This window comes from Pocillopora verrucosa, chromosome 4 (genome assembly GCF_036669915.1).
Source record: "Pocillopora verrucosa isolate sample1 chromosome 4, ASM3666991v2, whole genome shotgun sequence".
Lineage (NCBI taxonomy): Eukaryota > Metazoa > Cnidaria > Anthozoa > Scleractinia > Pocilloporidae > Pocillopora > Pocillopora verrucosa.
In genome coordinates this window covers 11,580,827-11,597,742 of record NC_089315.1, presented here as the reverse complement: position 1 = coordinate 11,597,742, position 16,916 = coordinate 11,580,827, and the positions used below count along the sequence as shown (strand labels likewise).

General features: G+C 40.8%; 1 protein-coding gene across 2 annotated transcripts; it reads right to left on the bottom strand.

Moving 5' to 3' along the window:
- Positions 1-5,334: 5,334 nt before the first annotated feature.
- Positions 5,335-15,175, bottom strand: LOC131773500 (ankyrin repeat domain-containing protein 50-like). Of its 2 annotated transcripts, XM_066166060.1 has the most exons (4): positions 15,084-15,175; positions 11,765-12,190; positions 11,195-11,326; positions 5,335-10,737 (listed from the first exon to the last, which is right to left on the bottom strand). In XM_066166060.1, the coding sequence occupies exons 2-4, from the start codon at positions 12,171-12,173 to the stop codon at positions 5,879-5,881; spliced, it is 5,400 nt and encodes a 1,799-aa protein (XP_066022157.1). In that variant the 5' UTR covers positions 12,174-12,190; positions 15,084-15,175; the 3' UTR covers positions 5,335-5,878. The 2 variants fall into 2 exon arrangements, with proteins under 2 accessions (XP_066022157.1, XP_066022156.1); XM_066166059.1 differs by having other exon boundaries at positions 11,195-12,190.
- Between the last annotated feature and the right edge of the window lie 1,741 nt (positions 15,176-16,916).

Below are 16,916 nucleotides of genomic sequence, written 5' to 3'. Positions count from 1 at the left end.
TTTTCTGATTTTCTTCTCATCAGGACATGTTTTAATTTACGACTTTTCCTGAACGTGAAGGGAAATGTACTGTTAACAGCAAAAACAGTTGAAAATATCACAACGAAGTCCATTTAAGTTTAAATCAGATTTACTCGAATACCGATGCAAATTAAATCAATAAGTCGTCTATTTGGTCTGTGACACTACCAAAAAATGAACTGAAGTAATCTAACTTAGATTAAAGCAGAAACAAAACAAAACTAAACATATTCAAACCTTAGTAAGAGACCACTGGAAACTTGACTTAAAAACGCTAAAAACGCGTCAATTCCAATTTCATGTAAATTTGGGAATGAAAAACACCCAAATTTATTACAAAACAATCCAGATACGACAGCCAAACAAAGAATTCAAGCTCTTGGGAAAAATGATAAGTGTTCGCAGTTTGCCAAATCATTCACAGGAAACGCGGCTGTCATCTCACAGCTTGGACGCAAAGTTAAAAGGAAAACTCAAGGCAAGGAGTTACATGCTAACACTACTATCATGATAGGAAGATTGGTTTCTTGCAGTACATGAACCGGGTATCTTTCTGATCATACGTGATTACGATGTTAGCCATTCAAAAGTAATGAATACCACGGAAGAGAAGTGATTGATCAATTTTTAAAACAAATGAACCAGGTTAGCAAAATTTTGACCCGAATTTGTATGTAGGCAAATGTAATACATTGATTGTCAGCATCATCCTTAATCTCATGAATGGAGAAAGGTTTTCATGACCTCATGAACGAAAATATTACTGAAATGAAATATTCAGATGAATGGCAAATAGCGAGTAAGTATCATTCCATCAAGAGCTTCAAATTCACTTTTCAGGTATACTTTTCATCAAAGCTACGAAACAGTGACAATTTTCGATCAAAATTTAAATGCCGAGAAGGGGATTATTGAATCATTGTGGGGATTTAAGCGGGAATTCTTAGCAATGATATCGATGATGGAAGGCAAAAGTGCACAGAAATGATACGCGCAAGTTCTGAAACCAAGTTGTAATTACCTGTGGAAGGTAAGTAGTGTTTGACCTCTACCTTGATTGGTGGTCCCTTATCTTAATCCGAGAGAAAATTAATTGGCTAAAATCAAGTTGTTCTACGTCTCTAGCGGGTTTGAAGAAAATCCATCCAAAGTCTTAGAAAGATCAAAACACATGTCAGTGAATTTTTTAAAATTTAATCCTCGCGAAACCGCCTTTAAAAAACCTCCGACTAACTAGCAGCCCAGTTCATGCTTCAGGGAAGTGTCCTAATACGTCTTTTGAAACTAATTGAAATGTGCAGTAAGAGTTTTTACATAATCTACGCCTTTAACGGTGTGTTTGCAATACTAATCAGTTTATGCCCTCCAGTAAATACATTAAGAAACTTGATTTCAAAAAAAAAAAATTGTGGATTGTAACTTGGCCATCAAACCAGATCCAGTAAGGTTTTCTTTTGTTAGTATTTGGCGACGTACTGGGTAGGTCTGTATGAAAAACAAACATTCGAAAATAAAGTTTAGTAGTGAATTGGTGAATTTGACTGTACAGTGATGATATTTTCTCGCATCTTTGAATAATTTTAAAAGTCATTGAAATCTGTTAACTTACTGATTCACTGAATTTAACATGCATATGCTTGAATTTGATCCAATAATTACCTTGCCATGTTTAACGAAGCTCTTTCTTTCTCGGCTATAAATCGTCCTGTATCCAAGAGGCAGTGTGGCCTTTGCTCGAGCATTACTTTGGTAATAATACACACATATACAGCTATTTCAATTTACGTTGTCGGATCAAAGCTTCAAGGGTACGGGACAAGACTGAAAGGCGGTATGGGTAGATTAGAATTAGTGCACTGGCCCTTTTTTACTCTCCAGCTAGTAGTGCACTTGCCCCTTTTTACTCACCTTTTAGTAGTTCACTAGCCCCTTTTTACTCATCTGCTAGTAGTTCACTGGCCCCTTTTTACTCTCCTGTTAGTAGTGCACTAGCTTCTTTTTACTCATCTGTTAGTAGTTCACTGGCCCCTTTTAATTCTCCTGTTAGTAGTGCACTGGCCCCTTTTTACTCACCTGTTAGTAGTGCACTGGCCCCTTTTTACTCACCTGTTAGTAGTGCACTGGCCCCTTTTTACTCACCTGTTAGTAATGCACTGGCCCCTTTTTACTCTCCTGTTAGTAGTGCACTAGCCCCTTTTTATTCACTTGTTAGTAGTGCACTGGCCCCTTTTTCTCGCCTTTTAGTAGAGCACTGACTCCTCTTTACTCACCTGTTAGTAGTGCAGTGGCCCCTTTTTACTCACCTTTTAGTAGTGCACTGGCCCCTTTTTACTCACCTGTTAGTAGTTCACTGGCCCCTTTTGACTCACCTGTTAGTAGTGCACTGGCCCCTTTTTACTCACCTGGTAGTAGTGCACTGTCCCCTTTTTACTCACCTGGTAGTAGTGCACAAAGAACAGGCTTTCAGTAGCTGTCTGGAGAACCTCTCGTTGTTGTCATATTGCTCCCAGAGATCGAAGATTTTTGCCTGCAGGTCTCTGTATTTGCGGCGCTGGATCCTTCGTAGTTTTTTCTCTGATACCAAACGTATCTGGATAGCTGTTAGCTGGGCCTCCTGGTGTAGCAGCTTGATCAGGACGTACGTGCCAGCCCTCGAGGTCGTTGTTCGTTCGTACTGCTTGTTTGAAGACTGTCCAGTCGGCAGGGCTCCATGTCGCGTTGCTGATCCAGGTACTGTTGACATACTCGGCGAACTCTGCTAAGGTCGGGGACTCTGCCTGGCGTTGAAGACGCTGAAACTCGGTCAGGATCTCTCCCTCGGGCAGGAACGGAAGTGCCATCATCTTACGGATGTAAGTGTAAGTGCCTCTGTCGTTGCTGTTGGAAGTATCTCGAGCAGCTGTTTGAAGACCTTTCGGTAGTCCTTCTTGTTCTTCGCTCGGGCGAGGGCGAGGTACTGTAGTTGCTGTCCTGTGGCAAACATCAAGTGGCGACGGCCATGTACTTGAACATCGGCGCGGAAGAAGCCAGCCGGGAGGTGGTCGTGCTCTAACTCGAAGGCTAACTCTGTTGGGTCTTTTGGCCTCAGGCGTTGGCGGAACCGGTTGGCAGTCCTGGCGATGTATTCAGGTTTGGGTAGACTCGGGCAGGGAGCATCAGTCAGCTCTTGTAGAAGTATCTCCTGGACGATACTCGACGCTGGTCGGAAGATGTTCTCGGCGGCGATCGCTTTGACTTTGGCTGAGATAGTGGCTGAGACTGCTGCGCCGACGTCTGCGGGATGGTTGTGTGCGTGTGCTTCGATCTGGAATGAGCCATCGTCGCGCTCTATAAGAGCCGCTCTACATGGGTTCACCTTCAATAAAACAGAATGACATACACTCTGCGCAGCGCCAGTCGATAGGTGAATCAGTCTGGACGGCTTCACGATAATCAGCTAAGCTGATTCCAGTTCCACAGACGCGATGTTGCCACCTGTTGCAGCCGTCGCATTGAAGTCCTTGTTGACGCGCTCGGACAAGTTTCTTACAAGAGATACACTTGGAAGACATCGTGGATTAAACTCGTTTTCGAATGGTGATCGTAATCGCAGCTAAATGCTGAATGAATGCTATCAATAAAGTACCCCTTTTATACACAACCGTGGATCAGTGCACCGCGAAATTCTATCACCTCATTGTTTAATGCTAATGATGTTTGTTAACATTTTTAGCACTTACAAGCAAGAACAATGAGTAAAAAAAATCACACCTTCCTTGCGCGTAGCACCAATTAACTTTTATTGTTCAGAAAAAGTCACAAGTATAACAAAAGGAAAAAAATCACACCTACCTCGCGCTGTGCGCTAATTAGCTGTTATTGATAAGAATGTCACAAGTTTAAAAACAAGTATGTTTGTGGCGAAGGCGATACTGTTAACTTATGATTAACATGGGACAAGAAAATATCTAAATCGATGACGTGTTTTTCTTACTTAACAATCGATTAAGAACGCACGCGCGCTTAACCTAAGAGCGAAGAAATAAACCTCTTGTAAGGAACTCGTAAAGTGTAACCTACCTTATTAAAGATGGCGGATACACACGGGCCAGTATTTTATTCGAATGATCTTTTTAACACATTTAGACCATAACTTTATCATTTATTACACACTGAAACACTTATTTCATCATTTATTACACACTGAAACACTTATTTCATCATTGGTAATTCGCTTTGGTGGGTTCAAGTGAACGAATCGTCGATCACTTTATATTTCAGCAACTTGATCGCAAGCAACATCATCAACTATAAACTACAATGATCAGAAGTAAGTTAGTTTATTAGTTTTCTACGTTCATTACACACTGAAACACTTGTTCCAACATCGGTAATTCGCTTTGGTGGCCTCAAGTTAGCGAATACGTCGATCAGCAACTCGATCGCAAGACGCAATACACATCATCAACTATAAACTACAATGATCAGAAGTAAGTTAGTTTATTAGTTTTCTACGTTCATTACACACTGAAACACTTGTTCCAACATCGGTAATTCGCTTTGGTGGCCTCAAGTTAGCGAATACGTCGATCAGCAACTCGATCGCAAGACGCAATACACATCATCAACTATAAACTATAAAGATCAGAAGTAAGTTAGTGTATTAGGTTTCTACATGGAGCGAAGTAACTTATGTATGGAGCGAAGTAACTTATTTGATGGAGCGAACTAACTTTCGAGTGGAGCGATCTGACTTCGGTATGGAGCGATCTGACTTGGAGCGATCTAACCATGGAGCGATCTAACCGGATAGAAATAGAAGCGAATAAAGTTTGATTTCTAGGCCTAATTTCTGTGAATCAAAATTTTTAATACTTGCCCGTATTCTGAAAATAGAGAGGATAAAAAGAAGTGGGTCACAAAAAGCAAGGACGAATCGTGGCGTGGGGCAAATCAAACTAAACAGCGTATGATTCATGGCTTGATTTAGGCAATGGCAGCCCCATTTCCCATCCATTTTACAATCACCATCGCACATACACATATTGAAATATATACGAAGTGTTTTTAATAAATATCCATGCAGGCCTAAACGTTTGGGACATCTTCAGAGGTAAAAAGCAATTCCATGCATAGCCCCGGCGGGTCGACTTCATTTTTAGATGGGAGAAGAGGGGGATTGGGGTGGGGGAGAATCTTTGCAAGAGTTGTTTCGGGATTGAAAAATGATTGGAATTATGTTGTGTTTACCTGAGGGTTAAATGACGTTGTTATTAAAGTTGTGCTCAGGCCAATGGAGGACTTAATTTCCTCTTTTACGAACGCTACCATGTAAAGAAGTTTATTCATTTATTTAGCCTCTGTTTATCCTAACACTATAAGTCTATCTAATACAGTGTTGTATGGCTACCTATACTAATATTAGGATATTATGACTGAGTAAAAAGCCTAATCTACAAGGATGCGGGGTACGGATATCATAAAAATGAAGCGATTGAAAAATAATGATACATTTACTTTGGAAGTTGTGGCAGTTTTTCAGAGTTTTAAACTGTGTTAGCGATGACACTCGACGCAGGTGGCGAGGTAAGCTCTTCCACCACATTGCACTTCTAGGCCGAATTTACTTTGTCACTATCTTGGTGATGTTAACAAGCTTTGTGCTGAGCCTCGTTACTGAGCATGATAGTTCTAAATTTACCGAAAAAACATTCTCCCCTAAACTTATCGTTATTTTAATACGACCTTCACGAAGAAACCTTCATATTAATTCAGAAAGTATGTAAATTCGGCTCATTTAATCAACTGTTGCATGGGACTATATATTGTTCACCTTATACCGTAATCATGATTCGAGATTGTCATCATTACTTGAAGTTCAATTATGAATTGAAACACGAGACCCTGGTTCCAATCCAACGTCAAGAATTTTAAGATAATCATACTGACTGTACATCCCTAAGGCAAATTTAATGACGAACTCGGCTGGCCAATATTCAAAAAAACTATTTATCCAATGGCTACTTGTTTGCCATCCCATTCGCTTTCTTATGAAGTCTGGACAGTACCAGTCGCTGATCTGACCTCTATAATATTTATTAGAGAAAACCGAGTCAAAAGTCCTGAAAAATTCGCTTGGTTTGACTTCATAACAGACCAGACTTAAGTAGTATAGAAGCATGTTATCTTCATACTGCCTAACAAGTGTTTGAATTTTTCTCTTATCCATGAAATATGGTCGATATTTAGAAAAAGCCTTCTTGTAACAAGGTAACAAGACAAACCTTTCCTCATGCCAGGTTCTAATTAAATACAAAAGTCTCAATTCTAACTCGGAAGATTTTAACTTACCATATGCATGGCTAGAGGCAAAATATTTGAGGAGCCACAAAAATACCCTATTAAGTTCATTTTCGCAGACAGAGTTTGGCATCCTTAGGGGAAAACCTCGACGTTTTGAAATCCGAATTTGCTGGATTAATTCTGAAAAAGTGTCAAACCTAAGATTTCGAAAACGAAACTCTAATTCGTGTGAAGTTATAGAGTAACAACTCATAGAAGACACATGCCCATGACTAAGAGAAGACAAAAATTCGGCCAACAAATCACGGACACCGGGTCTTAAATTCATCTTTTTTTCCTTCGGAATCCAGTCGTACAACCTGTAATAGATGACATTGTATTCGGCATGTCTACTTGGATATTGTATCTTACCTCCCAGACTCTCAATAAACTCCACAATCCCTTCCCACGGATTGAAATATTTAAACGTACCCTCCTCGCGTTCGCTAGATAACCTCGCTAAGTACATTGGTGTTATTCCATCTCTGTTAGGACAATTAACATCTAACTGATGAAAGTCTTTTTCTTCGAAGATCTCCTTAATAAAGTGTAGAAGGCCTCGAGAGGCTGCTAAGTGGTATAGAGTCAGCTCAGCTTTACTGGAGTCACATATGATTTGGAAGCCAGTTGTTTTCATTTTATGACGAAGAAGGTCCAGGGCCACAAGAGAGGCTCTATAAAATTTCAAGAGACCATATTCTTCGGAAATCCACCATGAGGTATTTCCAGCATGGAGAAGAGCTAGTATCAAAGGATCGTACCCATCTGGGCTGAGGGAACTCTGATTTGCACCGAGCGCTATAAGGTTGAAAACGGCAACCGTGTTTGCGCCTTGCGCTGCTCTGTGTAAAGGTGTAAACCCTTCAGCATCTAGACAGGAATCGATTAGTTTGTACTTCAAAGGGTGGTTCTCAATTGCTGTGAATAAAGGTCCTGTTTTAGAAGAGCACGAGTTATCGTTACAAGAGATTTGTTGGAAAAAATTATCATTCACCGTGCTCGGAGGGGTATAACAAATCAGATGTAACTCAGAGGTGTTGAATGGCTCTCCACACCTTATATCGACTGAAGCATTGAACCGTTTAAGGACCACGTCTACCCAGTCACCACCAACTTGAAGGTAAGTTAGGAGAGGCGTCCTTCCTTGGTTATCTTTACAGTTGACACTTACTCCTTTAAGTAGCAGAAGCTGAACGATGAGCGGCCGATTTTTCATAATAGCATGGTTTAGCAAGCTCACCCTAGAATGATTACAATTCGCTAATGACGCTCCAGATGAGAGAAGAATATATACCACCATTTCGTGATCACTTAGATATTCTTGAAGCTGATCTATAGTATCTCCAGTCGCAAACATCCATTGCTTTGGTCCCACTGCGACGTTCTTGATAGCTGCTGCCAATGGTGTTTCACCAGACTTATCAAAAACGTCAAACTGTGACTTTCCTTGCATGAGGACGTTGACAGCGTCGGCCAAACCATTTTTAGCAGCTATATGCAGCACCGACCGACCATGTACATCGACTGCATTTATATTGGAACCGAGTATCATCAAATTGATAAATACATCCAGCCACTGGAAAAAGTTTGTGTTCCTTACGTAGTTCTTATCATCATCGTAAAACTTTGCAAGCCTGGGATGACCTCTGAAATGGTTAGAATGTACGTCAAGGATACAATAATGCAATGCTGTGAGGTTGTTGTCATCAGCTGCATCAAGGATCGCTCCATGGTAAACTAACTGGTCAGTTACCTCCAAAGCTCTGCATGCTGCAGCGCTATGAAGAGGCGTCGATCCGTTCAAGGTTTTGCTACTGATGTTAGCACCGAACTTAAGAAGGACCTCCACCATATTTTGGTGATTATGACAAGCGGCTATATGAAGTGGAGTCACTCCCAGACCGTCTTTAGCCCCAACCATTGCCCTGTTTAGTAGGAGATCGGTTGCAATTTCCCAGTGTCCATACCTTGCGGCCAAGTGAAGAGGTGTGTATCCACGAGAACATTTATCTTTTTTATATTCCATCAATTCTTTGTGACTCATAATAAGAAAATAAAAACTTTCAAATTGATTATCCTCGTAGCCGCATGTTGAATCTATTTCTGTCTGATCTTCCTCAAGCAGAGTAATCACTATTTCCCTGTTGTTTCTTCGAGCAGCTTCGTGTAAGGGTGTTCTTCCTGAATAATCCTGACACGCCAGCGCACTTTTGTCTTTAGATATAAGCTCCTTGGCTACTTTATTATGACCTGAAGAAATTGCCGTGTGGAGCGCAGTTTCGCAATAGACTAAATGTTTATCATCCCATAACTCACCATACGAGACTATAGCGAACTCTTGGACATCATTAAAAACATTGGGAAAAATAGTTGTATGTTTAGTTCTAGACTGTAACCGGTGCCTTTCCGACTTCAACCAATAAAAAGAGCCATCACATCTCATGCATGTGTCTTTGACACCAATATCCAAAAGGTATTTTACCACACCTAACTTGTTGTTTTGTGCTGCATGATGCAGAGCGGTTTGATCGGCAACTTCACCTGCTTTATGTAATGCCTTCACAACTTCTAAATGTCCTTTCTCAGCGGCTATCTGAAGTGCCGTTAGGTTAACTTCGTTTACTACGGAAGTAAAAGCTCCGTTGTCTAGAAGGAAATTTACAACCTTCAGATGGCCTGCATGAGCTGCAGCGTGAAGCATAGTCGCCCCCCTCAACTTCAATTTCGATTCCAAAACTAAATCGGGAATGTTACGGTAACTTTCGAAATCCAGCGACGAAAGCGATTTTGTTTTTATATTAACATTGGCTCCTTTCTTTACCATTAACGCAAGATTGTCGACAAGTCCATGCTCAGCCGCTAAAAATGCGGGTGTTTTTCCAAAATTGTCAGCGGAATCGATGTCACTAAAGTGGCGCAACAGAAACTCAAGCACGTCTGTGTTATTTATGGTGGCTGCAAGGTGCAAAACCGTCCTATTACTTTCAGGATTCGACGAATTGACAACCTGAGAAGGAAATCTGAGAAATTTTTCTACGTATGCCTCCTTCCAACCGCCATAAGCGATGTGTTGCGCCAAAGGGAGACTGTACTTTAATAACGCACGCTTTCCTCCCTCGGTAACACATTTAAAGTAAAAATCACAAAGTGCATTGTGTCCTTTTTTCCTACTTACGTAAAATTTCCCATTTCTGGCATTGTCGCTTGTAAGCCACTCGGTTAAAGACAAGTGATACAGTGTTACTGTATCATCCTTTCCGTATCTCAGAAAATGTCCAAGCTCCTTCACTCTATTTTGAAAATCATACTCTTGTTCCAGGTTTGCCTCCTGAACTCTAAGAATGTCAAAGATTTCTTTCGGCGTAAGTGGCTGAAAAGTTGCCACGAGTAATTCTAAAATCTGTCTCACAGGTTTGAAATTTTCCTCTCCATGGTATAATCTTTGGAAGTAATTATGATACAACTCTTCTAACGTTTCAGGCAATGCATACGGATCACTTTTTATATTTCTTGAAGCTTCCCAGTGACGGATCATTTCTTTAACAAACAGGAAATTTCCCTGGCTTTTGCTTAACAAAATAGAAATCAACCTGTCTGTGTTTTCTAGGCTTGCATCTCCAAACCGAGCTTTAACGCTGTTGAGCAAAGGACCGTTTTGATAAAACCGAGTAGTCAAAAATAGTTCGATATCTTCAGTGTTTCTAGAGTCTTCAGGGTCAATGATTAACCTCTTGATACTTCTTACATTAAAGGAAATGGTGGATTCATTACGAGATGTCATCACAAGCTTTAGCCAAGATGGAAAACGAGAAAGTTTGTTGTTGAGCAAATATACGATACTTTGTCTAAATTCTGTTTGTGTGAGGCATTCATCTATAGCATCAATTACTAAATACCAATTTTCTCTAGGTACATTCGTGAGGCTTTTCAACGGTGACAAGACTGCTTGTTCAAAACAACCCATTGGATCTTGATTGTTCACACAATCAGTATGTAGTGAACGCAGAATGTACGAGCTGTTGGAGACAAGGAAATCATATTCGGGGATTCTCCGTGCTATCATCCCAGCTAAATTACGAACGAACTTGCCTGCACTTTGTGTATTCTTGTCAGAATGCTTACACAGATGATATCCCAATATATGGTCATGAATGGTGCGACTTGATGTACGGGAGCAAACTAACTGGGCAGAAAGGGCAGACTTTCCAGTTCCTGGATCTCCGATAATCAGAACTCCAGTTATACCATTTTCTTGGACCGGACGACTGAGAACAGATTCCAGCTCTCGATAAAGCCAACTACGACCGATGAAGCCCTCTTTTGCACTTTTCAAGTAGTCAAACCAACCAAACTCTCTAGTTTCAAATAGGACACTAAACTCTTCGGATGGGCAGCCTGCGAAAATATATTTTTATTTTTTATCTTCCAGAAAGGAAAGTTCCTAAGTTCTCGAAATGGCTTCAAATTGGTGAAACTATAGAAGTTGAATTTTGACGTTCACAGAAAAAAGTCAAAAGTTTTCTGAAGTATGCGACAGTTTATGACGATTAATAGTAAGAAAAAAAACGGCTGGTTACGCTGTTACAAAAACGGGCTCCTAATATCACTTGGCAGTGGTGGTTCTAGGGGAAGGGAGTGGGGGTCCTGACCTCATCCCCTCCATCAGACCCGAGAGGCTTTCTTACTACTTGTCTGGCACTAACGTTCAGCACACGTATCACAAGGTATTGACCCGAATCTTTGGCATCCAAATCTAAACTAAGGATGGAGAAGGTGTGCCGCAGCTTTAACCAGCTCGCTCAGCCTAAATCAATAATAAAATTACTTGGTAAAACTTATTTACAATACTAACCGTCTCGGATAAAAGTGTCATCATCCAGCTTTACAAAGAGGCTGAAACAGGTAGCCATCAGTAGCCATATTACCAAGGCTTGTCTGATCCGTTTGAGATTTCTAGCGAGGGTACCGAGCAAGCTTTCCAAACCTTTTAGTACGAAACAAAAAAGTGATGACATGTCGTTCTTTTTCTCCAGGCTTTCCAATCTCATTTCTAAAAGCAAAACTAGTTGTTTCATTTGGTGCAACTGCTCCTGGCTGGTTTGGGACTGTTGCGTCACGTGTGAAATCTCCTTGTTTAGCACTTTAATAAGCTCTGCTACTACCTGGGCCTCGAAAATGTGCAAGTCTGAAACATTCTTAAGATTTTCGATTTCTCTGAGCGCGTTCTGTGCGTCTGGATCTATGGCTAGGTGAGGACTCCTCAGCAGGTTTTCAATGGAGTCAAAAGCGACAGTCTTCTCTGCATCGGGTAACTCAAGCCTCGGCACATGCACCCATTTGTCGTTTCGAATGTCGCGGACATCTTTAATCAAAGCCTGAGGAATGGTAAAGTGACTGCACCAGTACATTAGGTTTAAGATACCTGTGACGTCCATGTCGTCTGCACTCTTGATATCAGCATGTCCACCCAGATCAGGAAGGAAGAGTTTCGCAATCTCCCATGGACCAAGAACTGGGTCCATCCATTTGCCTGGATCACTTTGCCTCCAGTTTGGTTTGTTTCTATGGTGATAGACTTCAAGTTTGTTCGCCCATGGGCATGCAGTCATATCATGGAACTCATTTGGCCTTCTTCTCGGGACATGGACACACGTACAGGGTCCAGCAATTGTTGCCGTTAAAGTCCTATAGAAAGCCTCCATCTCTCGCGTAATAAACGGACGAAGTCCCTGGCAAAGAACCGTCGTTAAGGCATGACCAAGAGCGAGCCAGTTTCTATACTCTGGTTTAACGAGTTGTCCTGCTGTTCCTGGTGTGCTCGAGGATGCCATTTTCCAACGTATTGGGACTACGGAAAGATGAACGTTAACAAATGTCACGACAGGACGAGACCTTTTCTCTGCTCCGTACATAAATAGTTTTTCCATTGATCACATATCTATAAATATATTCTTAAGTTCTGCAATTGATTCCTTCTAATTTTAAAGAAGGGCTAAAAGATCCTTTGCGTAGGTCTCAACACAGCCCGAGGAAACTTTTAAGCTGTCGGCCGAATCGTTGCGTGACAGGTCAACTACTTCAGAGAACTCGCACCAGACCAGAGACTAAAGCCATTCCTGTTTTTCACCGCTAACAGGAATAGCTCCGACTCAAACGTTTGATAATTTTGTCAATCATTTTTTAATAATTTTTTAAACAGTTTTTGAAAAAAAAAATTAAAACTAAACTGGTGAGCAGCGCTATGCGAACATTAGTTTTAAAACTTCTTTATTCTCTGACGCGTTTCGTCTAACTGTCGTAAGCTTCTTCAGGGATTTTTACAAGTTAACACTAAACGCCTATATTTGTAAGCCATTGTTAACGGCTACTGCGGGGGCCAATGACCATAACGGCTTGGCTGGACCTACGAGTAGAAATAGGCAAAGTTGTGAAAATTTGAAAATTTCTTTTGAAAATTTGTTAGGAAAGGTGAGAAATATTTTGGGAGCCACGGTTTTAGCTAAAAATTTTCAAATTTGAAAAATTGAAGCGGTTTTTTATAGATGATGCCTGGAAAGCAGTTGGCAAATTAGGTTAGGATGGCTCGTGTACTTTACAGAAAATGTGGTTTATGTTCTACTCATTCTTTCTTAAATTTAGGTGGTATAAATACCTTGTCAAAAACGGTAGTGTGATACAATAGCAAACGAGATATACTCGTTCCAATACAGCGTCATGTGATGAACAGCCTTCATTAATTTTAGGACAAATTTTATAAAATCATTTTACTCTTTCTTGTTATAGCTGAAAACTGTTCGAAGATTGGTTGTACCATCACTGCAAACAGTCAAGGTACTTCGATATGATTCAGTGCGAGAGCTACTGCTACTGGTTTGACTAGTAAGACGTTTTTTTGGTTTGTTTTGTCTACTTCCTTTTTTAGGTCTAGTGGAGTTGTTAGAAATTACCAAGCAAAATTAATTCGCGACTTTCTTCCTTTAGGTGTTGTGCAAAAACAGATGAAGTGCCCGCTGAATGGATTTGTCCTTCTTGTGAACAATAACCTAGAAAATCAGTTTTCCACGAAAAAAAACTCCCTCGATTGTGGCCAAGCCATATTTCTCCAGCGGAGCATACTGTAAATTAAAAACATTGGTCGCAGCGTCACGCAACATTGCGTGATTTTCCAAACGCGAGATGCAGTTGCTGCAGTATTTTAAAACTTAGAAACTACATGGCCCTGTAGTAATAAAAGAGGGCTTCATTTGCAAGCACTGTAGACTTCAACATAAGAACCTAATAAATCGCTCTTTCAGTTTTTATCTCAGTGCATAAATTATTTAGCCGAAACGAAAAAAAAATTAATATACGCATGATTTGGAGCCATTCCTGTCTGCAGTGAAATACACGAATGGCTCCAGTCTCTGGTCGTCCGCCTAAACTGACTAAATGAGTTTTGTCGGCGGAGCTTGTCAGCGGATGACTTTTTCATCGCCGAAATATCGCTGAATGACATCGCTGAACAAGCTAGACTCTACTTTCTCTTCATTATGTAAGTAGCCATTTCTTATTTGACTCATCGGTGTTTTCACATTAATATTTCATTGTTCCGCTTCGAGACACGCGGTTAACATTACTCACGAGCAAGGAGTTAAGATATAAGTTATTAACTTTTACTATTTTTATCATCTAATTACAGGTCGGAGCCATTCCTGTATTTAGTCACTAGTATGATTGATGATTTTGAGAGATCTTTGCAACGTTCGATCCGGCCCTCGCTCTATCATCACGCTCGTCGAAACCTTCGCATTGAAAACATTAATGTTCTGGAGTATTCTGAACGTCAATTAGATGATCACGCGTATGTTATTAGGTCCCTCACATTGCAATGCGAAGCACTCCTGAATACCAGTGAGGACTTCTTCAGTTGCGTTACCTTTTGCATGAAAATATCAGTGGTTTAAATGGTCACGAAGGCCTGGCAGGCCAGGATTTCAGATCCCTGAGGAAGTTATTCGAGGACTGCATGATATTCATGGTGTTTGGAAAGAAGTAGCTAAGGAGGCTGGTGTGTCTTACGAAACAGTCTTGAGAAGGCGACACCAGTATTCCTTGGTAGTAAATGAAACAACTGGACCTAGAATTACGTATTCTGACATTCCAAATGGTCGGCTTTGCCAAGTAGTCAACGAGGTACTTCAAATAATGCCAAATGCTGGGGAAACCTATATCACTGGTGTTGTTTTCATCGCATTGCAATGCGAAGGACGTAATAATATACGCGTAATCATCTAATCGGCGTTCAAAATACTCCAGAACATTGACATTTTCAGTACGAAGGTTTCGACGAGAAAACCTAGATAGAGAGAGAGAGTCCGATGGACTGGCCATCAGTTTTCAGCCTTGGTTTAGCTTTTGATTCGCTCTATGCGTTTGCAATGTAATTACCCACTCTGCTATATTTGCTATTATAACCTCTAATCATATTACAACTGGCTTCGTAGTGGACTAAATGCACGCTTTTGTAGATATCGTTACCGTGGTTATATCACCCGGTATTTCCATATACCATGCGAAGCTGCGATTCCGGGAAATTTCTGAAATATTCAGGAATTGAACATCTAAGGTCGCAGAAATTTGCAAATATTCCTTTAGTGGCAACAAACACTCACAAACGGGTTGAACCACACTGCTTTCGGTACCCCGTGTCGAAGAAGGGCGAAAGAAAACCTCTCAATTAAGTTCAGATATAAAGAGGATACCTCAAGTCTCAAGAACGACTGCGTAAGAGCTTGATCTCGTCCCTAAATTGCAGCCTTGTCAAAGTAGAGCAGCTACGGATTGTTGCTCGGGCTGAAGACGGAAGTGATATGTAAATATCTCGGACCAGACTGCCATCGTTGCCGGCAGGGAGAGAATATTCTAGTGCCCAGATCTCCGTCAGGCAAAATTAATTTTGACAGCGCTGGTCGTTAATGAGGCACTGGGGCCTATAAGAAACTGCAAAACCGTAGGAAAAATCATCCAAAACCAAAAAATCGAAAAAAAATCGATCAAAACCGAAAACCGCATGAAAAACTCTCAAAACCGATATATTTTCACATCCCAGTTATTAAAACCCCGATCGATCTGATACAGTGGTGACAAGCGGAGCATACATAGTAAACTACACTAATTTCATTACAGGATTTATGAATGCCATGGGCTTGGCGTTCATACCTTCTAGTGTCTGCTTAAATTAACAGCTGCTCTCTCGAGGACCTCGAGCGTGATCTCTGCGGACTCAGCAGCTGGTAATGGAGCCTAGTTAAATTAAAGATTGTAATTTTGCAGTCGCAAAAAGCTATAGCTCTGGAAAGTTTCATCGAAAATCCCTAATCTAACGTTTCCATTTGCGAACTAAGACCCGAACGTTTGGAGATTTGGAGGCCTGTAACTTGGTCACCAACTTCGAGGTGGCGTTGATAAAGAAACCCTAGCAATGTTCCTAAGCTTAGCCGTACCCCCCACCTTAGCGGGGGAGGGTACGGCTACACGTAGTCTACCTAGGGATCCCTGCGATATTTCAATTAGTCTGTCACGCATTCGTCTCGATAACGTTTGCGTTTGGCTGCTATTCGAGATAATTGGAGGCGCGGAATTGCCACTCAGATCGAAGAGAAACCGAAACCCAAATAGGTCAAATAGGAAAACCAAAAACCGTATTGGACATCAAATCCGAAAACCCGTTAATATTTTTCGCGAAAACAGAAAATCAGATGCTAAAAAACGGAAAATCTGCAAACCACAAGGAACACCAAAACCAGGAAAACCGAAGTTTTTTAGCACAAAAACAGAAAAACCGATCTAAAAAATTGGCCAAAACCGCAAAACCGAAAATCCCAATGCCCCTCTCGTTAATCATGGCTCGAATTTGAATTATGCAAAAAAAATTTTGTTCAAAAGGAGTTGGAGCCACTGTCATGATTTAATCTAAATCTATGATAGTAAACTTTTTTTGAGAAAATGTTTGATCAATCGTACTTAACTATGAACATGGCGGATCCCATGAATCATTACCAGGACTTGCTCATTTTTCTAAATACAAAAACACATTAAAAAGGTATCAGGAATACCTCCAGAATAAAAAGTCTCTAAAATAGTCAGCCATCTTAGTCGTCTAATACTTCATGATTCCCAAAACTCAGGACCTACCCTCAGGAATACCCCAGGAAAGAGTGAAACCCTCGCTGATTTGCGAATTACAAAAATCTCAGTTTCACATGGTGCAACCACGGGAGTTCTGGCATATATTAATGTCGTAGGGATGTAATTCCTAATAGCTAAGTCCAATAGACTAACTCGTTAAAAATCTCTTGCCAAAGATCACCCAAGGTGATGATTGGTAATTACTGCAGAGAACACGCCCCTGATCAAGATAGTCTTAGCTGGTTCAGTGTATCGGTTTTTCAATAGTGATTTCTTGGTAATCAGGAGTTTCTGAAATTTTTCCCATAAAAAATTCGTAGAACCGGTGAACCCAGTTATGGGTTCAGAGAGGTACATGTCTTGAACACAGATCTATCAATAGCCCAGCACTGACCACTGTAGGCCAT

Coding starts and splice junctions, on each gene's coding strand:
- LOC131773500 (XM_066166059.1), bottom strand. CDS start 12,173: ATGGCATCCTCGAGCACACCAGGAACAGCAGGACAACTCGTTAAACCA. Junction 10,738..11,194: donor TGACACTTTTATCCGAGACG/GTTAGTATTGTA, acceptor ATATTTTCGCAG/GCTGCCCATCCGAAGAGTTT.